Genomic DNA, 26,667 nt, shown 5'->3' with positions numbered 1-26,667 from the left:
GATACATTGCATTCAAATTGTTAAACTGTTGAACAACAATTAGCCAGCAAAATTTAATCCCTTTAGTAGGGACACAGTTTGGAAATCTGACATAGATTAATTAATTAATTAATTGATTGATTAATTAATTTTTAAAACAGGTTCCATACCAACATGGGGCTTGAATTCATGACCCAGATATTAAGAGTCACATGCTCTCCTGCCTTAGCGGGCCTAGTACCCCTGAGGTACTTTAAGTTCAAGTCAAGGCTTTGGTGCCAAGGTGCAGTAACTCTCTCATGCCTGAATGGATGAGATTTGGGGCAGCGTTGCAGCAGGTCATCTGCACAGGAAAGCCATTATGAAGAAGATGCCATGCAGATAGGGTTTCAGAACCACACAAGTGCAATGTAAGGCTCAGTTCAAGGAGTTTCTGAGCAATCAGTATGAAGAACATGGAGTTAACAAAGCCAAAGTACCAATGAATTACAGAAATGATTTTGCAAGTCCGAAACAGCCCCAGGCACACACTATTGCTGAATACCACATTGAAGTCAGGGGAAAGTAATTTTAAGTCAGATTCGCTAAGTTATGATTGACAAGATATGGTGCATGGTGGCGAAATAAGAATGAATAATCAATTTCATTTTATTGTTTCTTATTTCAATTTTATTTTGTGTCAGGAAAGGCCTGACTCTCAATATCTGTATGATGAAAAGAGTCAATACTTTAAGAAATAAATAGAAGGGTTTCACCTGAAATAAAAGAGAAGCTAGAATATCTAATTGTGTCTGCTTTTAGGAGCACCAAATAGTTAGGTCAGCAAGCAAAATTACCAGTGAGAAATCATGATAGAGGCTAAAGGTAAAGAAGAATCATAAAGGTGCACTAGCTACAAAAGATTAAGGTAATCTTAAAATCAGGAAGACAGGGTCATCTTAAAATGGAAAAAAAAATTAAGGCTTTCATTCTTTTTAAAATGGAAAAAAAATAAGGCTTTCATTCTTTTAAAAATTCTTTTTCATTCTTTTAAATTTTTTTATTTTATTTTATTTTATATTTTATTTTATTTATTATTTATTTTAAAATTACAGTTTAAATTGGTATTGGCTTACCTGTTGTCTTTCTACTCACAATTGGTATGTAAAAATAATTCATTTTGTTTAGAACCAAAATTTGTCTTTTTGGAATATATGTCTATAGGGTGGGTCCAACAATCATGTTGGACAGTTCTTTCCCTATACAGTCCAAAGAACTTAGACAAAACAACAATAATATAAAGTGGAAATCACCTGTAAGTGAATGGTGCTAAGTTCTATTTACCAAAATTGTCAGGGCATATCTATAAACTCTAACATAGAACATTATAATTATATAAACAAGTGAATTAATTTTTTAATCAAAGTATGTAGTAAAAGAGTTATTTTCCCAAAGTGACAAGCAATTAAAGTTGCTGCAAGGTTTCGTATTACAGTGATCTATGTGTGAGGTTGTTCAATAGTAGCCACATCAGCGTCTAATACGGCATTTCCAAAACCAGTATGGGATTTTTTTTTTTTTTTGTAAGGCTAAAAAGTAGAATGCTATGAGCACCATAGAAGCCCTTTTCTCACCTGTGTTCCCAACCCATCACCCTCTAATTCCTACAAAGGCAACCATCATGTTAACTACTGAAACCATGGATGAGTTTTACCTACTTTGGATTTTATCTAAATATATACTTGATGTATGCTTGTGTGCTCTGCTTCTTCGCTCAGCATTTTTTCTCTTTCTTTCTTTCCTTTTTTACATTTAACCTCTTAATCGCAAGCACTTTTGCTTCTACTTCTACTTCTCTGCTGAAAATGCTGTGACCAAAGTCACCAACAACCTCCTTATTGCGAAGTGCAGTAGCCACTTATTTATCTGTCATATACTCTCTTGTTTTGAACTCAGTCATGGAAATTGCTGGTCAACAATTTCTTACTAAAATTTTATGATGATGTAGCCCTTTGGTTTTCTTCCTACCAATCGTGTTTTTTTGTTTGTTTTCTTGTTAAATTACTTAATTAATTTTGCATTTAACTACTTATTGCTCTTCTGCTCATCTCTTCTCTCTTTACATACTCACCTTTGGTACCTCATTCCCTGCCTGAGTATCAAATTTTAACTACCTGCCCTATAATCTCTATTTGTCGTCCTGAACTCCCACTTGAGCTCTAGGCCATGATATTCTCCAACCAAAAATTTGTATGTGAATATGTCAGTATGTTGAAAATTTAACTCAGTATATGTCCTCAAGCTCACTTCTCTTCCTGTGTGCCGTACCTTAATGACTAGCATCACTGGTCACCTCGGTATGCAAGCTAGAAAACTGGACATTATCCTTGGCCCTATCCTCTCCATCCCATGCATATGGAATCATTCATCAGGTTTAGAGGATGCTGCTTGTAATCTATTATCCAAATATGACCACTTCCCTGAATTATTACAATTGCTCCTTTAGTTCTGGCCCTATCACCTTTAACCCATATTACTGTAAGAATCTTAATTCTTCTCACTAAGCCCTGCTATTTTTCTCAAATAAATGTCTTTCATATACTAATGATCTAATATCTATGAATATTAACATAATATTCATATTTCATCACTCTGATTATTAGATGGTTCCAATAAGTAATATTTTTATTATAGCAACTGTGATTTCCTAGAAAATGATTTTTTCCTTCTAATGTCATTATCAAAACTATATCCCATTAAGAACTGTTTCATATAAAGAGAGATGACATTTTGAGTATAATCATGAATAGCTAGGCAATTTAAAATAATCATTCCATGTTTTTTAAAATATTTTAAAATTTTAGAATTCTAATTACTTATTCTTTTAAGGAAAGGACAGGGAACTATTATACAATTAGTTTAAATATAAATGCTCACAGTCGATGCGTTATGCTTGCAAAAAACTAATTATTTCATGCCTAGTAGAAACACATCTCTTTTTTTGGAACTTTCCACACATAAAGACCATTTTGAATTGATAGAGATTTATTTAAGTGTGACATTAGAACTTGAACTAATAGAATACATACATATCTTGAAGTACATCTATATGACTTTGGGAACTGCAATTCATAAGAATTTAATAGAATTTCAGGAATCTATTGGAATTGCAAACTCCTCATTTCATACAATTTTAAGTCTTAGCACTAGAGTCAAACGACTTATAATTTAACTCAGAAGATAAAGTACACAGAAAGCATTCTCCAAACAATTATTCTTTCCCTGGATAACCAATAGCATCATTTTTTGTTAGCTAGAAATAAAAACAATTAATAATCATATCATGGCACTTTATCACCTCAATTGAATTTGATGGCAAAAATAAGTAAATGTAAACATTTATCTGAGTATCACTTTTGAAATTAAATGCCTCAATTCAGTGTACAGTCATGTTGTTTGATGGCAAATCACTTGCATTTACCTATAGATTTAAGGCAACAATGTAGTGCCCCATGCAAATCAAACAAACCCTTTAATTTAATTTTGAATGGGAAGAAAATAAAGTGATGTTTCATTGTACATCAATTCAAGTCCTTGTGATTAATAATAGCACTGTGGACTCATATTTAATTCTATAAGAAACTTTTGCATTGAAAAACCTACACAGTTTATTGAAAATACTCAAGACAACAAAATGCCTGGTGAAAGGTGTTCACCATCTGACCAGAAGATTTAGTATTTCCTCTAAGTATTCAAAAACTATGTCACTGACCTCATTTAAAATTTATTTGATCCCATTAAATAGATCTCCAAGTTTGTTAACCAAATGAGGCATGATTTAGAATATTTGATACTCACACTGAGGATGTATTTTAAATACCTTTTTATTAAGGTAAAAAATTATGAAGAAAAACATACCATTCAATTTCGATTGTAATATTGAAATAATTCATCTTATCCAAAAAGGAAAAGAAAAGGCTATTTTATAGAAAACCTTATAACTGCTGTAATAGCACTGTAATAGTGATGATTTTTTTCTTTCTTTTTTCTTTTTTTTTTTTTTTTTACCATTAAACTTTTCTTGTTTGCCCATTTCCTTTTGCTTTACTTTCTTCTATTTTATACCATGGCAGAAAGAATATTAAACTGGAACTCCAAAAGTGTGTATCTACCAGCAGATAATTAATGGATCAAGAAAAGTTTGTGTGTGTGTGTGTGTGTGTGTGTGTGTATGTGTGTTTTAACTTCTCTGGACTTAATTTATTCCTCTGTACATTCATTTAGGGACTTTTTAGTTTTCTGGGATTTTTTTTTTTTAGGAACTATCTGGGGGAATCATTCTCTCTGTTAAAAAAATATTATTTTTACACATGCTAGATCTGTCATTTTTATCATTGTCTGTCTGAGATTATATATTCCTAAAGGAAAGAAAAACATTTTTTTTAGGTTTTTAACTATCACAGCATTCTATACACATAGGTACTTAATACATTATTTTTTTAATAGATTGCCTTTCTCACTATTGTTACACATTTTTATTCATGATACTACCTTAGTATTTCATAATATAGTGACTTTTTCAAATCACGCCATCATTAAAAGCCTGTCACTAACCTTCACAAAGCCAAAGTGGGTTTCGTTATAAAGTATTGTAAAGATGGAAATAAATAAATATATATATATATTTCCTATTCAAAAAGTATAAATACCTCTTGCTAATGCTGACACAATCCATACAAATTAATTCTGCTGTCTCTGAGGGATCATTGTATAGTTTGATGACCTGTTTCAATAAGTGCAACAGTGAAAATATAATACTTTCCAGAAAATTGCTTGTTAAGACCACAAAGAATATTAAAATATTCCATATAATTCCAGCATTACTTAGAAAACATTATATTCTCTAAATGATTATATGAATACTATTTTATCATTATTAAGGGATAGTTTTCTGATTATACAAAAAGGAAAAAGCTCATAATATGATTTCTGAGTGCCAAGTGCTTTCATTACCTAATATATCTTTATGACTCAGAATATTAAAAAGCAGACCTTTCGTGTTATACATAATTTTGACCAAATGGCAGAAACATTACAATATTCATTAAACGCATTGCATTTACTATAAATAATTTCCATAAAATTGTTACCATATTATCTTCTAATAGTTAACCCAAATCATATAGATTTTTCCCATTCAACCTCAGGAGTTCTTAGTATAATTTAGCTCCTTCATAGAGAAGACTTTACTATTTCTCTATTGAATGCTTTTATTGATGATACAAGATTTCTGAAATGTAAAATTTTCTTTATCAGAACAATATACTGATCTACCTTGCCTTCCTTAGCAACATCAAATCATATATCAAAACCCAGTATCATTTTTTCCCTGTGAGAGGTGCAAGCAACACTATTCTGGACAAGATTCTTATTTACTGATATTGCCAGGGATCTTTATTCAGACTTTGCTGTGCTGTCATAAAAATAACAGACTATTTATACATTATTTTTATTGTTTCAGTTTCTTGCTCCAGCACTTCATCAACAATAATTATATTTTGAATAAGAATTCTACACAAACATCTATTTAATTATTTTATTGATGCTTGATAAATTGCATACCATTAAAAATGTTACCTGCTTTTCCTACAAGTTCCAATTACTTTTAGGTAGTTAAATCCATGTATCTGCATTGTATAAGGGTGAGGGATGGGAGTTGGTAGGTTATACAGCTTATTTAATAAGACAAGTTAGTAAAACAGTAATAATAATTGGTATATTTTCATAGAATTTCACACCTGGAACAGATTTTTGCAGTTGAACTATTTTCTGTAAATACCTTGATATGTCATGCACTTGAGTTCTTATTTATGCTATTATTTTTGTCCAATTTCCCATGTCCTATTGCCTGAACCATATCCACTCATCCTGGAGACAAATGCAATTGATATCACCTTTAAGTCTCCTTGACTTCCCAAACTGTATATTACACTCTCAATTCACTTAATATTTTACTTAGGTCTTTTTATGATGTTTAGTCCTTTTATCTTGCATACAGTGTTTATATAATAATTTAAAAGGATGGTGTTAATATAAATATAAAACAATGTATGTATAATTTCTTTCCTGAAAAACCATAGTATCTTTTTGCCACCATGAGCACACAATATAATGCCTATTACAGAGTGAAGTTTAGTGGGAAACACATAGATTTCACAGTCTGACAAAGGTTTGATTATAAACTCAGCTACTTAGTTCTTAACTTCCCTGTGTTTCAGTTTCTTCATACAAATGTCGAATAATAATATTGCTTTCTTGTTATTTTTTAAAAATAGTCTCACCTTGTAACATACTTATAAGTGATTGTTTACAGAGTCATCCTGCCTTTTAATTTAATATGGAAATGCAATTTAATTAAAATTGAAGAATATACTGATAGAAGGCTTTAAAACCTGCAACTGTTTCTTTCACATGTGTTATTTTGCTTATACCAAATATTACATAACATATAATTTAATGTTTTAATATGAAATTACTATCCTTGTTTATATGAATTTTCAGAAATTAAAGTAATTCCCCGAATATCAGACCACTGATAGAGGGCAGAGGCATAATTCAAAAGAAATCTTTTCACATCAAGTACATTCACTTTTTCCTGTCTTCTGGAAAGCAATATATAAATGCATATACACATAACATATTAAAGAGAGTAGATGTATGATAGATAGGTAGATGTAAAAAATACTGGCTTCTGTGCTGAATTAGACCCTGTTGAACTTTGATTCTTTGGAGATTTTCAAACAACAGCCAGTTAATTTAATTTTTGCACACATCCCTTAAATCTTTCCCTTCTGGTTTCTGTCCCCAAGACTTTTTTCTTTGAAATATTTTTAAATAACAACCTGGCAGGTAGCTTTTCTAAACCAGATCGTCTTTATAACTCCCCTTTATAAAGCACATAAGGTCAATTTTAAGTAGTCGTTAAGCAATTTAAACATATATAAATTATTCCAAAGTACCCTAACATAAATACAATTTTGCATACTTATGCTAATTATTGCTAACATAACGCAAAGTCTATCTAGTAATCTACTTTGGGTTCCCAATAGTGTAAAAAAACAAAACAAAAAGGTCACTTTGTAAATGATTAAATTGTTTTTGCCATATGGTGAAAGTAAGTTAAGTGCTGCTCCTACTCCAAACCTTAGAAGCAATATTGTAGAATTAATGTTTTCAACTAGAATCAATAAGAACTGATATCTAGGGTTATCAAATACTTCCAGATTTTCATTTTAAAATTACCAAACTCCTTAGCTCTTACATATGTTTCAGTACAGTTAAGCACTTAAATGATCTTACTTTTATCACTTCTTTAAAAAAAATAGTTTGTACTCTGAGATCAAGCAAATATACTGTCTTGTTTAAAGAAATAGGAAAAAGAATGAAGAAGTTAGAGAATGAATATTATACTCACGGAATGTTCTATAAAATTCTTCAAGAACCAGGTGCTTGTCAGAGTTAAAATCATCGTATTTCAGTAGATCATACAAAGTACAATCAGAAAGATCCTGGCCAAGATCTTCCTGTTTTATTACCTGACAAGAAAATTAAACCATACAATTATAACCATCTTAGCATTTCTATAGCATAATTAATTATACATAATCATCACTTAATCATTTTAAGTCTGCAGTAGGGCAAAGAACTGAACCTATGAGAGACCCAGATTTTCAGTTACTGGACAATTATTTTCTTTAATTTTTTCAATTATTTTTTGGAAAGATTTTTATTTATTTATTTTTGTGAGAGAGATCATGCAAATGAGTACGACATGCACGTGATGGGGGGCAGAGGGAGAAGCAGACTCTCCTGAGTAGGGAGGCCAAGGCGGGACTTGATCCCAGGATTATGACCTGAGCCGAAGGCAGATGCTTCACCCACTGAGCCATCCAGGCACCCTGGAAAAGTATTTTTAACCATTCCAAAGATATAAAGTTAAAAAGTTAAGATAGGTATTTAGAATTTAGCCCAAATTTTCTAGTACAAAAACTTCACAGTAGGACCCAGAAAAATCTGAACTTTACAAGAACATTTTGTGTTTCACTCCTTTTCTCTGCTCCATTTATACTGACTCAAGGAAATATCTCCACATGAAAATTGCCTCCTATGTCTCAGTGACCTCTGTCAAAATAAAACAGGGCTCTTTCTCAACAAAAATAGTGAGAGCATTTGTTCCAACTTTCATCTCCAAATTATTTGTGAAAAATGAAGTTAGATTTTTTTTTTCCTCTGCCTAAACTCCTCCTCAGCTGAAAGTTAAGCCGTTTGGGATTGTGCATTAACTCCCTCGGTCACAAAAGAGCTATTAAGCAAATGACTGTTTCCAGGAGCCAAAGAGAATTAATGCACCAATTGATGATGAAAATCTATCCAAGTGTGGGTGAGAAAAATCATCAGACTTTTTCTCCTCTGTGCTCTGTCCTATGGACTGAGGCTGTAGCTTTTTTATACTCTACTGCTTTGACTATTGCCTCTCAAATAAAGGAGCTCCCCAAGACTTTTCAAACATTCCTACCCATCTGGGTGGCTGCATAGCTGTGCCCATGGCTTTTCATATTCTCCTACATGCAGAGGCAGTATTTCACTTGCTTCGAGCTGTGCATTACAGCGTGGTTTTAAAAAAGCGATGGCATGTAATCAGAAAATGCAGGCTCTGAGGTCAGCCAGCTTTGGGTTCTGCTCCTGCTAATGCCACTTAACAGTTCTATAATTTCTGGCAAATCACTTAACCTTTCCTCAACTAGAAATTGGAGGTAGTAACATTTATGTCTCATGGCTGTCGTGCAGAGTATACACACGCACATACACACACATGTACCTAAACAGACACACACATAAAGTTAGAAGACAACATATAATGTGTACTCAAAAATACACAATTTTAAGGTCAAAAATAATGATGTTTTAAACCTGTAATGTGCTTCTTATGCAAATAATTCACTGCCGATTTCCACACCAGCTTGCATATGCACTACTGTGTGTTCACCATAGATTACTGTCTTTGATAAAGCAGCATGCTTTGTTAGATCAGTGGCAGATTAGTGACACTAACTTCTAAAGATTCTCAGATGCTCTCGAACCATTTTTTTAAATAATCTTTTTGGGAACATTTCCATCTTAAAAGTTTAGTTATGCCAGATATTGGCCGAGCTAGAGAGGTAGCTCTGAGGATGGAGCTTAGCTTTAGGGTCACTAGAGCCTCCAGCCCCCTTCTGCAGCCACCTGAGCATTGCTAAATACAACTTGCACAATACACTGGGTTATCTGCTCTTGTGTAATGTATTCACATTTCGTTGGTTAAGCTGATATTCGCTGCCTTAGAGGGGGAGAAAAGGCAAAACATTTATCTGCTTTAATTGATCCATATACATAGATATTGTTGAGAGCGAGTATTAAGCCTTACACTTTTGCACAGTCCAGCTGGAGGGATTAACAAAACTACCTAACGGCTGAAGCCATCTCTCCTATAAGCCTAATGAGAAAACTAATACTGCTTTTCTATTTAGAAAGCAACAGAGCTCTCAGCCATTCTCCATCTGTTATTTGTTAGATCATGGAAAATGACTTTTTCCCGGGTGGTAAGGGGGCAGCATATTTCATCTTACCTCACTACGCTCTTCCTAAAGATCTGCAATGCAAGCAGTGTAGTAATTTTAAGGATGCAGTGACAGCAGCGTTTGGTCAGGTACTTTAATAATATTTTTAGTGGTTTTTATTCTCATACATGTTCATAAAGAGAAGGAGATGGAAAAACCTGGAGAAATTGTTCTTCATTTTCTGTCTCACATTTTCTATTTTAATAGTTTGCTCAGATTAAGTCATGTGCTAGACAAAGAGATGAACTTCTACCTTTCTCTTGAATGCTGGCATAACACTAGCTTGATCTTGATTTGATCCTGGTCTTGATTTGATCATGATTATACAACTTAAGCTGGATGTGCTGTTTTAATGAGTGTACCCTACAGAAGCAAATGGTCCTGGCTAGAAGTTTTCAAAAACAACAACAACAACAACAACAACAACAAAAAACCCAACTATGTCATCTATATTGGACCATACTCATGTACAGGAGAGAGATGATTCTTCCTTACCATCAATATTTCAAATACACATTTTCTTCATTTTATTCCATTTTTTTTGGTCAATGTAACAGCTTATTTAAAATATATTTCCTGGGATCTCTGGGTGGCTCAGTGGTTTAGCACCTGCCTTGGGCCCAGGGCGTGATCCTGGAGACCTGGGATCAAGTCCCACATGAGCCTGCTTCTCCCTCTGCCTGTATCTCTGCCTCTCTGTCTCTCATGAATAAATAAAAATATTTTAAAAAATAAGATAAAATGTATTTCCTAGTAACTTCTTCTGTCCGTTAGGTTTCCTGATGGGATCTGTGTACAGTCTGAGGTATTTCAAACGAGGGAGAGACTTTTCTATGACCTTTCAACCAGCATGGAGAAATTGCTTTAGATATCTAGAGTTTTGATAACCTTAAAGTAATGAGTGTTTGACTGCCTGCAAGAAAGCATGACAGGAAATAACCAGATTTCCTCCCCAAGGGCACAGTAACATATCAAACACTCTTTGACACAGGGGATCCAAACTTGTAGGGCTTTCATCGTTGACAACACTTCTTTTATGTATGTCTGGCACTGGTTCCAAGAACTTCCCAGTCTAGGCCCTTCAAAATACATGTGCTATTTCTGAACTAGTGATCATGTAGAGCCAGACTCACTGAATATATTGTTATTTAAGTATCTTATGATGAAGATTTAGTCAAGGAGCTCACTCATAATTTCGTTTGTTATCTACTGTAAAATATTGAATATGTTTCCCAAATTTACCAGTGTTTTGGTGAGTTTTCTAATGCTACAAAGATTAGAGATTCTTACTTTCTTTAGTAATCAAAAAATCAAGTTACATGAATCTTGGGCTCCACAGAGATTAGAGTCAATGTGACATAACAGAAGTATTAGTAGAATGTATGTCATCCAAGGAACCCAGATACACAGCATCCCAGAGGGGATATATATTTAATTTCAAAGTAATAGAACTGTCAAGGTTGCATGAGGAATTATAATAACTCAGGGATGATTTGATACTACATTCTTTTTTCTTCCAAAACATAAGAACAAAAACAAATACAAAACTGTCCCTCCCAAAGTAAACTATTCTTGTTATTATTCTCCTTCATTTGTTTAATCAGGTATCTATTTAACAAGTCATTTTTGAGTATCTGCTATGTGGCAGACTCTTTCCTAGACTCTGAAAACAGCCAACAAGATAGACAAAAGTACCTCCCATGTGGGACTTATATGCTAGTAGAGAGGGAACAAATAAATAAATAAGTAAACTACATAGTATGTCAGACAATAAGTTATCTGAGGATAAATAAAAATGGAAAGAATAAAAAGGAAAATGCTGGAGGTGGGTGTAGAGAATTATCTTTCTGCTGTGGAGACATATGGATGGGTATTAGTTTTCTGGGCATATATATTATGACTTGGAAATCAAAGATTATTATAATCACTCTCATAAAAGAGGTTAAATACATAGAATTAATTTTTATATATGGACTTAATAATCTCAAGTCAAGTCATAGTGATGAAACCACTGTTGTGAGGGTATAGGAGAACAATGGAGTAGAATCTTCCAGTTCTGTGTCTTTTTTTTTTTTTTACTCTCCTTGGTAGAGACGGACAAATAGCAACTGTAAACTCATGGAAGGACACACTACTCATATGTTTAAAAGCTCAACTGAGGGCTGAGCTTTACCTCATCCTTTGCAAGCTTTTCGCCTCAAACTAATCATGACCATTTCACAATCACAGTGATCTCAGTTATCGGAGCTCAGTGCTCCTCTATTTTAAAGAAAATGCATCACATTTGTGAAGTTGAAGAGAAAATATTTTCACTCTTTACTTGGCAAATTGTGCAGATTGCATCAAAGCCTAAGGGGTCAGGAAATAAATATACTTTATAAGAAATACGTATCTTTAGGCATTATCTTTAAATCTCTCCCACGTGCTCTATATGGATGGGTTGGCTTCTCTACTACTTAGTTCTCTGAACATTTCCTTGTACACTTCCTTTCTGCTTCTCTCCTTCTCTCCCTTCCTCCTTTTTGTCTTTCCCTTCTTAACAACCAACATGTGACAAGAATTGTGCTAGATGTTGGGGATACAGTAGTAAATAAGAATGACATAGTCTTTGTCCTCAGGGAGTTAATTTTCTAGAGAAGATGAGTGGGAACAGGTAATCAAATAATTAAATAAACAAGATAATTACAGATTGCTAACAGTGCTCTAAAAAGTAAACAAGGTGAAAGGGCAGAGGATAAATGATTAACATTACAAATTATAGTAGTTTACTCATATATAACCGATGCTATCCTGCAACGGGTGTATTAGAAGGAGAGAATCATATAAAAATTAATTACATCTTTAAGTTCTCTTTTAGATTTTGTAACATTTAAAAAATCAATAGGGCCAACATTAATTCTTTTGAAAGACCTGCTGAAGAGATTACATTATTCAACTACCGGTGGGAAGAAAAATAATTTATTTTTAAGGCATTATATATGGTTCACAGGGATTGTGTAAATGTGAATGCCTAATTATTAACTGCACTTTAACATTCCAAGGGAAAGATGCTATAAATGATATGTTTATTTAAAAAAAAAAACAAAACTTCAATTTTCCAATTGTCTTGTGCATATTATTATGAACAACATTAAAAAAAAAGAATATTTGAAACTAGTTACTAATGTTTCTAGGTAGAATTGAAAGTACTGTTTCTTAATTGTAGCCCCAAGGGGCTCCTAAACCAACAATCACAGGCCTTACCTTTCTCTGTTAAGTGCTAATCGTTGCTGGAAACCTTTAACGCTGGAAAGGAAATTGCCAGTACTATGAAGATCTGACTACTGGCATTGCCACTGCCATTCTAAGTCGAACACCTGGTTTCTGCTGTCTTATTTTGTCTAGCGGAAAGTTTATGGGGTTTTTAAATGTTAGATAGGATTAATTACCATGGCATTCCCTGGAAGTTCTCACTTATCTCCCTTCTCTATCCAGACAAGTGCTTATTTATTTGTTTTTAGTTTGTCTTCACTGAAATAGCTTTTTATCTATTAGACAAAACAATTCTTACCAATCTTATAGTAAATAAATATGTTGACTAGGCACCAGAACCTTTTAAGAAATCTTTAAATTTGTAGTAGGTTTTATCAACTCAAAATAAGATTAACTGTCCATTCCCTATGTAACAGTTCTAAACATTTTTAAAGAAAATTGTATGTACAAAGGTTGCGAAAACATCATTGCCATGCCCATCCTGATAGCTTAAAAATATCCAGTCTTATTTATTCTTGCTTTTTATTTAATTTTGTAAATGTATTCACATATGGTAGTCATTGAGCAAATAGCTTTTTAAGTCAAATATGTATAACATAATAATCTAAATCCTGTGAACAAGTAGCTCTTTTTATTATTTTAATAAAGAGTTGGCATGTGTGCACATTAGGGAAATATTTCATTCTAATATGCATGCCTAATGTGAATCAGCTTATTAAGATGACAGACTCTAAATGAAGAAAGAGCTAAATCAATATACTCAATACAGCTGCTTATTTAAACTCAGAATCACAAGGGAATGGTTTTGCTTACTTAAATTCTACGGGTGGTTATTTTATGAAATAGGGAGAGGCCGAAGGAGTAGATTTTCCAAGCTGTTAGCACTATTTCACTTTAAGAACCCTGTGTTTACTGCTGTTAAGTTTACCAAGGAAGCCATTAGGCTGAGTTGGCTCTAATGCCCTGGCGCCTAGGTAAACAAGCCCAGATCTAAGCTGTAAATGCTTCAACTTTTCAAAACTGACAACCCATCACAAATAGCCAAGTAGGTTTTAGGCTACAGCCAATCAGTGAGTTCCTTACTTTGCCTTCTCCTTTCCTCCATGAGTTCTCCCCTAGCTCCCCCTCAGCGGAGTGCTTCTTCACCATGTCTGGTTTGGCACTGCCCAACTCAATTTTTGCTCAAGTAAATTCTTAAAATTTTAATACGATGCAGCTTATCTTTTAACACGGCTAACAAACCCAAGGATGCCATTCTACCGGGTGAAGGCTGTAGCCTCATCTTACCTCAAAGATCCAACCTATCAGACCACAGTGCAAGACACAGTTGTCCATTTCCCTCTAAGGGACAATCTGGACAAATTGCTTTGTATTTCAGATCCTGGGCTGTTCTAAGTCAAACACCTGGTTTCTGCTGGACTTACTTTGCCTACTAGAAGGCTTATGGGGTTTTAAAATGTTAAATAGGATTAATTACCATGGCATTCTCTGGAAGTTCTCACTTATTTCCCTTCTCTATCCAGACAAGTGCTTATTTATTTGTATTTAGTCTTTTCTCACCAAAATAGCTTCGAACACCAAACAAGTGAGTTTTCACACCTTATCAGAATGGTCCTCAAGAAAAGGCAGAATGTTTGGTTTGCCTTTAGTACATGGAATTCGTTACCAGCAGACACTACTCAGTTCTATACCCTCCTTATGAATGGGATCCAGGCACTAGAGCAGAGATTCAAGAAAAGATATAGAGCACTAACTAGAACAAAATAAATGCCAATTTACCTGTTTTCAATAAAGAGAAGAGAGACATTTAAAGACAAAATGCATAAAATTCATTAAATGTGATTGAAATATTACCTTTGTCATATATTAATTAAGACACTTATATGGGAAAGGAGACAAGGGTAATCTGTTCCTATAAAAAAAAAACAATTTGATAGACACTCCACTTTACCTACCATCCATCTCCATATCATTTGGGCAATAGAAATCCTCATCCAAAGGGTGAAAGTGGGCCATATACTTGAGGAAAGAGTTGTGGGACATAATTAGGTTCTGAGGGTAAAAAAAAAAAAAAAAAAAAATAGGGCACAAGACAGATGCTAGGAATTTCTTCTAGTTTCAAAGACTGATGATATATTTCTCCCTAAGGGAAGAGTATGATGGATATTGGTTTTTGACGTTGGTGCTATATCCTATAACTTGTTATTAGTTTTTTAACTAAGATAGATTTTGGCAACCATAGAATGTGATGTATTTGGTCATATAAATTTAGTAGTAGAATCTGAAATAGGACATATTTTTTTTGCATGATAAAGAATTTAGAGCCCCAGGTTGAGGGATAGATTTGGGCACTGCATCTGTGGTGCAGGGAATGCCAACCACACCATGGACACAGCACAAGGAAAGGAAAAGGGTACAAAATGCTTTATCTAAACTGGATTTCAATTTGGGATTTAAGTAATTTGTGATATAAACACCTTATATCTTCCTTGCAAGGCTACAATGTTTTTTGCAAGAATCTATCTATCATCTATCTATATCATCTGTCTATCATCTATCTATCTATCTATCTATCTATCTATCTATCTATCATCTATCTATCTATCATAATCTATGCAATTTTTGTATGAAGCTCAAAAAGGAGTGCAAAGAGGACACAGATTTCTGAATTACAGCAAAAAAATAATAGTATCACTACTATTATCACTAATATTACTATTGATCAGTTACTATAACATAGTACTCAGGATTTAACAATTCATGCTGACTATATGAGATAAATATATAAGTATTTTGAATGAGATGAGCAGTATAAAAACATACCATCATTTCTTTTTTTCTGATTTCTTGGGATAACCAAAACTACTTATTTTCTTTTGCAAGAACCACTTTTTTTCTTTTTTAAATTTTTTAAAACATTTATTTATTTGAGAGACAGAGTCTGTAGGGAAGTGGGGGAGAGGGGTAGAGGGAGCTAATCTTCAAACAAACTTGCTGCTGGGCAGGGAACCCTACTGGGGTTCAATCTCCTGACCCTGAGATCATGACCTGACCCAAAACTAACTGTTGGAGGCTTAACCAACTGAGCCACCCAGTCACCTTTTTTAATTTTTTTTAAGACTTTATCTATTTATTTTATAGAGGGATAGAGGAGTATATATGCACATGGGGGGAGGGACAGAGGAAAGGAAGAGAATCTCAAGCAGAATCCTTGCTGAGCCAGGAACCAAAGAGGGGGCTCTATCCTCTGACCCTGAGATCATGACCTGAGTCAAAATCAACAGTTGGATGCTCTACTGACTGAGCTACCCAGGTGCCCCAAGCCATTTTTTTCATTGTAAAAGTTGGTATTAAAATATTTTTCATGTTTAATAATGTGCATATAGATTTCTGGGTCATAATGGCTATGACCTAACAGTGAACTAATGGTATTTAAGTTGTTATCACCTAATATCCACGTGCAAGCATTAAAAAAATGCAAAGGATGGGCATAATGGAAATATTGTTTAATCACTCATTGACTAACTTCAGTATGTGTGCCCTCTTTATTTCCATGATCATCCATGGCAATCACATGAAAGTTATCTTCATGTATTTTCTGTATTTTCACTGTATTTTCTATATGCTAGTCATGTTTCTTAGAAGCGTACATATTATAAATGATATGAATATTATAAATATTATACCTGTTATTGCCAATATATGGAAAGGAAAATAAAGTCACAGAGTTTAAGTAACTCACCAAAGGTTCACAGGTTGTAAGTAGTAAAGATGTGATTTGAATTCAGGCTCTATAAACAAAGTTCTTATCCACTACACTTTGATCATAAAAAAAGATTATTTTGAAAAAAAATATCCAGGACTTCATCAATTTAGAACCACTGACTCTTTTTCCCTTTGAGACATTGTCTTTTTCCTTTTGAAATGCATATATCACCCTCTTTGTTGATTTTTTTTCTTCTGTTACCTGTTTTAACTCTTCCAGACCCTCCATTGCCAATGGCAAATCTACCAGTGTGCTACCATCAATTTTATCAATTTCATAAAATACAATTCTCTTGAAAGTCCAAAATCTCACTTTGCTATAAATTTTTATTTTATAATTGGGTATTCTAATATACAAAAATGAGCATCAGACTGAAAGAGTAAATGTGCAGGGACAGATGCTTATGTTAAGCTAGAGTGGTGAAGAGATAGATTGATTAAGATTTATTTCTATAACTGGTGAGTTCATTTTAGCAAATATTTTCTTGCTGTGACACATTGTTAGCTGTGATACTAAAGATCTTATTCCTTTTATCTATTACATTTTTATGCATTTTTACCCTCAACTAGAAAGACCTCTAGGTTCTAATTTACTTGAAAATCTGCAAGAAAAACTCTAGAATATATATTCATTATATAGAATAAAAATAGAATGTGTGCAGCCAGCTTTCATGCTGCAATTATAAAAACCTCAAAGCCAAATTATATTATTTAATTTTTACTTGTCACTGGCAGTATCTTAGAGTTACATATTACATTTTTGCTAATAATGGCTTGTAAATTATTAAGAGACACCATTAAGATCCTTTCCTTTTTTACCCTTTTCAGTTAAATTATTTTAAAATTCCATATTAAATTATGATATTATATGTTTCAAAATTTATTAATAAAACCATATGTATTATTGGTTATAATAGCTGGTAAAAAGATCTTAAAAAGAGTACCTGTAACCTAAAAAATACACAAGTCAAAAACAGTATTTGTTCTAGACATATCTAGATATTTATTATATCTTTTCAAGAGGGCTTCTTATAACCCTCTGTTGTTGTTGTTGTTTTCCTCCTTTTTTTTTTTTTTCATAGTTGATTACTGACAGATGAGATACATTTTCACAACACACCACTGAAGGTGTGAATTATTTATCTGGCATGGGATGTACTCAGAAGGAAGTCAGTAAACCTCCCAGAACTTTCCTTGCATGTACTTCATGGATAGCCAAGATGTAAATGGGTTTCTGAAGTTTCTGAAAATAAAGTTTCTGAATTTAACTTTCAGATAAGTTGGAAGGGCACTTTTCAGACTTAAAGCAAGTCCAAATCAAGGGAAACAGAGAAAACAAAACTGTATTTTGCAGCCTATGAACCTCATTGTGGGTTGAGTTGTATCTTCTCAAAAGATATTTTGAAGTCCTAATGCCAAGTGCCTCAGCATGTCACATTTTTTGAAACTAGGGCTGTTGAAGATGTAATTAGGCAACTTAAAATGAGGCCATACTGGAGTAGGGCGGCTCCTTAATTCAATAGGACCGATGTCCTTTTAAGAAAACACAAGGCTCTGTGAAGATAGACACACAGAGAGGATGCTCTGCGACCATAGAGGCAGAATGACGTTATCTGCAAGCCAGGGAATGCCAAGCAATGCCCAGCACTGCCATAAACTTAAAGAGACAAGCAAAGGTCCTCCTCCAGGTACTTCAGAGAGAGAATGGCTTAGCCAGCTTCTTGATTTTAGACATTGAGCTTCCAGAACACAGAGAGGGGTTGATTTAGGAACCACTTTGCATTACTTTGTTATGGCTGCCCGAACACAAACTTCAAGTGGCAGAAACTTGAAACAGGTAGATTCTGTGTCACTGCCATTTTCTAGTGAGGAACAATTTTCTATTTGGATTTAGATGTAGCTACTATGATAACAACTGGATTGGGTAAGATCGATGTTTTGTACCCAACCAGTGGTTACACCAGTATGGAGATGTGATATATGTGATATATATTATATAAAATAAAAATAAAAGTGAAAACACATTGCATTCCAATATGTCAGGCCCACGTAGATCAAGGTGACAAGCCTTAATTTTAAATTCATTTTAATTAACTAGTCATTTCTCATTGTCACTATAAATATAAAATTCTAGAGTTTCTTTCTTGAAAAATAAATGATGAGGTAAGTGATAACAGATATTTTAATTAAAGGTTTTATAATTTTACCTAAAATTCCAGAATTTGATTCTTTAAAATCCAATGCCTGGATTTAGTAACTAGTCGATGAATGCAGGCTGAATTAAAGAAGATAATGAAAATGATATATATTTTAATTAACTGGAATGGGAAGAACTATAATCAACTTAGTTACAAAGTCACTTTGACATAAAGTCTCTAAGCTAAGTTACACTATTCCAAAGCTAGGAAATTCTTGTATAATAAAATCAATATCCCACAGTGTCAGATTTTATTTTATTTTTTTAAAGGTTTTTTATTTATTTATTTACGATAGTCACAGAGAGAGAGAGAGAGGCAGAGACACAGGCAGAGGGAGAAGCAGGCTCCATGCACCGGGAGCCCGATGTGGGATTCGATCCCGGGTCTCCAGGATCGCGCCCTGGGCCAAAGGCAGGCGCCAAACTGCTGTGCCACCCAGGGATCCCACAGTGTCAGATTTTAAAGAGAAATCATAAAATTAACCATAAGAGATGAATGGCATGATGTTACAGAGATACACTAATGGATTTTTTTTAACAATATTAACTGCTAATCACTGGAGGAAAATCCACCTGAATATACACACTACAGGGATTATCAAGAAGTAAGCAGAATTCCTCCGTGCTATCACCATTTTCCTAGATTGGTCTAGATTGGCTTCTTTCTCCATTACTCCCTAAAACCTGTATACATTTTTGGAGTAGTCTTATGTCTCACTTAACATTTCTACTTCTAACTACAACTAGTTTAGGTTTCTTGAATCTGGGTATTACATTTTCCTTCAAACTAGTCTGTCTGTTTTCATGACACACACATGAAAGTGTTTCTATTTTTCCAAAACGGCTTAAATAGACATTCTGTTTATTCAAATATTCTCTTTAATAACAATTTTCTCATTACATGTTTCATTTTGGTGACAATTTTCAAATAAATGAAATTTAATAATGTGGACTTAATATTAAACCTAGATTGACTGTATCCTAATTGAACTTTCATTATTTAAACAGTAAAATATTTCAGTAATTTGATACCTTCTTAAATGATTTATTTATATTATGATTATAGATGTGCTCAATTGCTGGTGAATAGTTCCCTTGAATATTGGATACATAAATTTTTATTGACTGATAGAAAATTAAACATTACAATAGCTCCAGAATACATCTGAAGATACACATTTTGTAAGATAAACAACTGATTCCTTTAGGTATTTAAGGTAGAGAAACCTATCAAAAATAGTTACCTCTTTTTAAACTGCACAACATCATATAAATGTTACTTGAAATTAATACTGCTGATAGAGTAGTGTTAGAAGAAAAACAATACCAAAACCTAAAACCAAACAAAAAAAAAATCCTAAAGTGACATCACTTAGGCCACATGCCCAAACTGGGGTTTAATACATAATCTACTTGTAGTTCAATCTCCCCCAGAAATATAGTCTTAGTAGGTCAGTCAAGAATTTTTCAGTCAGCACCAATAAGTCTGCAACACGGGCCCTTTCCAACCCCCAAAAGAAGATGAAGTAATCTACATGATAATGGCCCTTTTCTTACCCTCAAAGGAAAAGCAGCCTTGTCTGGAACAATCTTTCTCTTTTTGCTAATAATTGTTTTGCCACACTCTCCTCTACAAAAACTTTCCATTTCGTACAATTGTTCCAGCCCCACCCCCCATCTGCTTAATGGGATGCTGCCCAATTCATGTATTGTTCAATAAAGTCAATTATATCTTTAAAATCTACTCAGTTGAATCTTATTTATTTAACACTAGTCAAATTTTACACTTAAAAATATGTTTAGTCCTCACTCTCAAATAATATAGATTAAGTATATATTTTATTAATACCGAATAAATTCACACAGATGTAAATACATTGTGCATTCTATATTTAAATAAACTTGTTAATTTAATCATCAATCATACCTGAGTTAGTTCATTAATATCTACAAGTCCGTTACTGTCAGCATCAAAATATTTAAACATCTGATCCACCAACAACTTCTTCCAAGATATGTCATCACCGTTAGGGTTGTCATTTTCTTGTGTAATATATTTTTGATTTTGTAAATCTAAAAGCATGCTTTTCATCTTGCTGTATTCAGTGGCCTTGCAGTTATCTCCTGTAACAAAAGAATTGAGTTATTTTTAAAACAATATTATTGAAAAGGAATCATTTATTGTATCAATATTAAGAAGCTGATATCTTTTATAGATAATGTATTTGGTACATAATTTTTATGTTCCTACTTTGCATACTTTACACATACATAAGGTAAAAATAATGAGTTATATTCATGGTAGGATAGAAAATTTTCATTTGTATCAAATCTAGCAACAACATATTTACTGTGTATTTTCTCTATGCCAAGGTAATTTGTTCCTCAGTATACATTCCTATATAGATAGTTCACAGGTTTTGAAGCACAGGGAGATGAAATGACCTGCCGAAGGCAAAGGGTTAGATTGTGTTGAATTTTGCACTTGAACTCATATATATCTGGTTTCAAAATAGAATAAGATATTTTTAACTGGCAGTATGCTTTTTCTTTTTGAATTTGTTTTGAAGAAATTTATATATATGTGTGTTCGCATTTTTAAAAATTCTATTCTTAATGATGCTAAATTCATATTTGTGTTCCTATAAAAGTCTTTATTTTTCTGATATTCGTTTATCTCTCCCTTCAGAGCACTCGGTGTATACCATGATATATGTTTGCATTTTGTATCCTGAAGTTTCAACTTTGCAAATTTTATCTCCATAAATGAAGTATAAGCTCGTTGAAGTAACAATGCATTACAGCTTTATCAGTATTTCCCACAGAATAACCAGGGCAACACTGGCAACATCAGAGTTAGTGAAAATAATTGCTTGGCTTAATGTCTTAAAAAATAACTGCAAATGCTCTAATATGTTCACATAATTATCTTACAAAGGATTTTTTCTTATACTGTCCCCATGATAGTGTCTTTAAATAGTAAGTTGAAAAGTAGCATATACCACTGGTAACATGTGATATAAAATATATTACAGAAAATACAGCACCTAATGTAATTTGTAAATGAAGAAGTAGTAGGTATTGCATCAGTCAAAAATTTTTAGAACATATTTTTAGGGAAAATACCAACTTTATAATTGTCAATTTTGACAATTAGACTTTAACAGAATCTATAATTTTAAAAGATTTAACAGATCTCTGAAGATTTTTAAATATATGTTTGAGAAGCATGGAGTTGGAAAACAGTATTCATTCTCTTTCAAGACAAGACGGAAAACAATCTCTTCTAGAGAAATGAGAGACTGTCTTATTTTTCAAAGACAGCAAAATAACTACTGTTGTTCAGCAATTTTAGTGTTTAGCAATCCTGTCAAGAACTTCTTTTTTACAACAAAACGTAAACTTTGTGCTGCAGATTAAGTGAATTTTGCGTTATTCTGTTCTCGGTAAAAAAATAATACTAAAAATGTTCTTAGGATAGCAAAGAAATCACTGACAAAAAAGAGAAGTAATCATATCTAGAGGGATAGGTAGTGATTTTAGTGTCCATGAAAGTGGCACAAAAGGAGCCTTCCGACATGATGTGCCTGTGATTGTGTGTGTGAACATGTGTATGCATCAGGAAGTGAGAGAATGTTCGAGAGAAGCATGTGGAAAAGGATCACAGACTATTCCAATAGCCCTACCTGGGATTTCTGTATTTGACTTAGGGTCTGTGTTTCCTTTCATCTGACTGTAACGAGTAGGGTGCAGTTTGGAGATGCTGACCTGGGGCTATAGGCAATGTGAAGATCAGAATGCTGGTGAGAGGCCATAGTAACTAGGGTTTAAATGCTGAGAACCTGTTAACTAATATTTGACATTTGAGTGAAGAGGATACAGTTTGAGTTGTTAACACTCTAATTTTGATCTAGTTGAGTATTGTCATCAACACAATGATCTCTATTAATACTTTCATTTTTCAACTTGTAAATGTCCGTGAAAGTTCAAGTGGTTGCCTGCAATCCAAAGAAAATAAAAATAAAAGCATTCCAGTTAAGGCATTTATAGTCTATGAAAATGGACAAGAAGTAGTTATACACATATGCAAAATTTTGTGGAATTTATAGATTTAATCAAATTTCTCACAGGTTTTTTTTTGTAATAAATAGGAACATCTGCTATTAATAATAAATAACATGTAATGCAAGTTTCCTATGTGTCAGGAGCTTTATACATATTAAATCAGTTCACCCTCACAACAGTCCCAAAAGAAAGACAATACAGTGTCATCATTTTATAGATGAGAAATTGAGGCATAGGGAAATTAAGCAACTTGTTCAAAGCTACAGGGCGAAAACGGAGCGCAATGATTTTTACGTACAAGCAATATCTCTTTTGTCCTTTCTTCACTACTTCTCTCATCTTCAGAACTGAGTTTTAAAATCAACATATATATGGGATTCAGTAAATTCGTCCATGGATTATTTGAAAAGGGCAAATAAACATAATAATAAACTCTAGGCAAATAGAGGGAAAAAAAAACCTCATAATGGAAAAAGAAAAGGACTGTCCGAGAAGTTGCAGAAAATAAGAAAGTACTACTAAAGGGGAAAAAAAAAGAAAACTTTCAAAGAAGAGAGCATGAGGAAATGTGAAATGTTGCAGAATAAAAGTAAGATAAACAATGAAACATGCCCGTTGAAGTCCTTAAACTGTAGGTAATTGGACCCCTTAAAAAAATTTTAGTAAATAAATGGAGTAACATTCTTTAAATCTAGAATCTCCTTTTGTTTAAGATTTATTTATTTGAGATAGAGAGAGAAAGAGAATCCCAAGCACACTCCCCACTGAGCGTGGAACCAAGTGTGCGGCTAGATCCCACGACCCTGAGATCATGACTTGAGCCAAAATCAAGAGTCGGATGCTTAACTGACAGAGCCACCCAGGTGCCCCTAGAATCTCCTTTTTTATTATATACCTCCTTCCCATTGGAATCGATATATTCTCTATTTTGTTTTATGTTATTTTAATTACAATATAGTTAGCATACATTATTTTATTACTTTCAAGTGTACAATATAGTAATTCAACACTTCCACAAAGGACCTAGTGCTCATCAGGACAAGTGCGCTCCTTAATCTCCATCACCTATTCCCCCATCTTCCCACCCACCTCCCCTCTGGAAACCATAAGTTTGGTCTCTAAAGGTAAGAGTTTGTTTCTTAGTTTCCCTTTTTCACTCTTTCTATTGTTCACTTGTTTTGCTTGTTAAATCACACATATGAATGAAATCATATGGTGTTTGCCTTTCTCTGACTTATTTCTCTTAGCTTCATATTCCCTAGCTATATCCGTGTCTTTGAAAATGGCAAGATTTCATTCTTTTTTATGGCTGAATAATAGTCATTGTGTGTGTGTATATATATATATATATATATACCACGTCTTCTTTATCCATTCATCAATTGATGGACACTTGGGCTCCTTCTGTAATTTGGCTACTATAAATGATAGTACTATAAACATATAAACATAGAAGTGCATGTTTCTTTTTGAATTATTGGTTTTGTACTTTTTTGGGGTAAGTACCCAGTAGTATGATAACTGGATCAGAGGGTAGCTCTGTTTTAACTTTTTGAGGAACCTCCAAACTACTTTTCATGAGTGGCTGCCTCAGTTTGCATTCCCACCAGTGCATAAAGATTCCTTTTTCTCCATATCCTCCCAGCATTTGTTTCTTGCATTTTCATTTTAGGCATTCTGACAGGTATGAGGTGATATCCCAGTGTTGCTTTGATTTGTGTTTCCCTAATGAGGAATGACGCTAAACATCTTTGCATGTGTTCATTGGCCATTTGCATGTCTTCTTTGGAGAAATGTCTATTCACGTCTTCTGTCCACTTTTAATTGGATTGTTTCTTGGGTGTTGACTTGTATAAATTCTTTATACATTTTGAATACTAACATTAATCAAACATGTCATTTGCAAATATCTTCTAAATGGAGTAGACTTCCTTTTTACAGTGGGTTAAGGAGCAAAAACAGCATTTGGAAATATTAAATATTTACTGACTTTTCAGTGAAATAAAAAGAACTACCATTATTAATGAAGAAGAATAGATATTTAGAAATAAACATCAATTAATAGATATTTGGAAATCCGAGACTCTTCCATGAATAACACAGGCAGGAGGGTAAGACATTTTTGTTTGTTTATTTATCTGCTTTGATAAGATTCCTTTCTCAAAACTTAACCAACAGAGAGTGTTAGATTGGTGTAGCTAAGGGAAAGAAATATTTTCCTGGATTTACCTCCTATTCTAGGAGACAAGTAAGAGATCTCCTCTGCTGTTCCTACTCTAGACACTGAGAATAAGACAAATGAGATGCCTATTTGGTGGTGTCTATACCATCATCATTCCCATGAATGTAGTGACACTGGGGCCATGTGATTCTTGATTCAGTGTCGTTCTAAGGGCAGTTAAAATCCATCTGGCCTTGGGGGATGGGAAAGATGCAGAATCTCTGACATTCAAGTGGCTGCACCTGTGTAGTTGGCAGTGCCTCTCCAAGTCTCTATGGAACCAAAGATAATTACATTTTATATATCCTATAGTACAAGTATCCATTTCAGTACATGGCAATTGCTAAAATTTATAGATTATACCAATTATGCTTTGTATTATGTTTTTTCAAAGGCTGTTTTTATCTTTTTGAAATTATAATTTTATCCATCTCTTCTATCCATCAATAAAAATGACCTATTCCCTTCAACACAAAAATATTCAAATCTGAGTATACTATTTTTCTTTTTAACACTTATATTTAGAATTTGATTGATTTTGTTCTAATATAAGCTGAAATCTTAGATATTAAAGAATAAAAATTAAATGCTTTGATTTAGTGTTAATTCTATCCATTTATTAGAATATATATTGGAACTGTTTTTTTCCTCATACTGTTCAATAATTGTTAATAAAATTCTTTCACATATTTTTAAAAGATTTTATTGATTTATTTATGAGAGACAGAGAGAGAGAGAGAGAGAGAGAGAGAGAGAGAGAGGCAGAGGGAGAAGCAGGCTCCATGCAAGGAGCCTGACAGGAGACTCGATCCCGGATCCCAAGATCACGCCCTGGGAGGAAGGCGGTGTAAACCACGGAGCCACCCAGCCTGCCCTCTTTCACATATTTTTAGAAAAATATTTTGCATTTAGAGCATAAGGAAAATGTCAAAACTTTAGTATGTTGATTTAGTATGTATATATGAATCAAATTCAACATGGAAAACTTATATTAATTTGTAAGTTGTTAAACTGTGTATGAAGGAAGTAAAATTACCTTTATTGAAAGTTTTCTGAACAGAATTAAAACAAACTTTAATCTCTAAGTGGAAGATCTATTTAAATGTGAAAAAAATAGGAGTATAAATATTTTTGTGTTACTCTACTTACATGTTCGTACCAAAAAGTATATAATAGTTATATACAAAATTAATGTAAATTTATTATGCCTCAGATACAAATCTAACTTTGATAATTCACTAATACAAACACACATCGCATACCATTTCACAACTTAGTACATTTAAAAAAAAAAAATATATATATATATATTATGTTCCATACCCAGGATGGACCCCGATGCAGGACTCAAACTCACAATCCTGAGATCAATACCTTTGAGCCTAAATCTAGAGTCAGTCACCCAACTGACTGAAATACCCAGGTGCCCCCACAACTTAGGATATTTTAAGAATCATGATTTTCTCCTAGAGACGGGGAATTTTATTTTTAATTTTTTTAATATTTTTATTTATTTATTTATTCATGATAGTCACACACAGAGAGCGAGAAAG

At 33.3% G+C, this 26,667-nt stretch overlaps 1 protein-coding gene across 3 annotated transcripts in view; it reads right to left on the bottom strand.

Moving 5' to 3' along the window:
- FSTL5 (follistatin like 5) overlaps window positions 1-26,667 on the bottom strand; it is a 635,479-nt gene that overhangs the window by 295,959 nt on the left and 312,853 nt on the right. For all 3 annotated transcript variants that reach the window (XM_055336519.1, XM_055336520.1, XM_055336521.1), the window contains exons 4-5: window positions 20,756-20,952; window positions 7,433-7,553 (exon numbers count right to left, since the gene is read on the bottom strand). In XM_055336519.1, coding sequence (XP_055192494.1) covers window positions 7,433-7,553; window positions 20,756-20,952 — 318 coding nt within the window. The remainder of the gene's footprint in view (window positions 1-7,432; window positions 7,554-20,755; window positions 20,953-26,667) is intronic.

The sequence above is a fragment of the Nyctereutes procyonoides genome, unplaced genomic scaffold (genome assembly GCF_905146905.1).
Source record: "Nyctereutes procyonoides isolate TBG_1078 unplaced genomic scaffold, NYPRO_anot_genome, whole genome shotgun sequence".
Lineage (NCBI taxonomy): Eukaryota > Metazoa > Chordata > Mammalia > Carnivora > Canidae > Nyctereutes > Nyctereutes procyonoides.
Note: the sequence above shows the minus strand (reverse complement) of the source record. Positions and strands in the feature narration are given on the sequence as shown.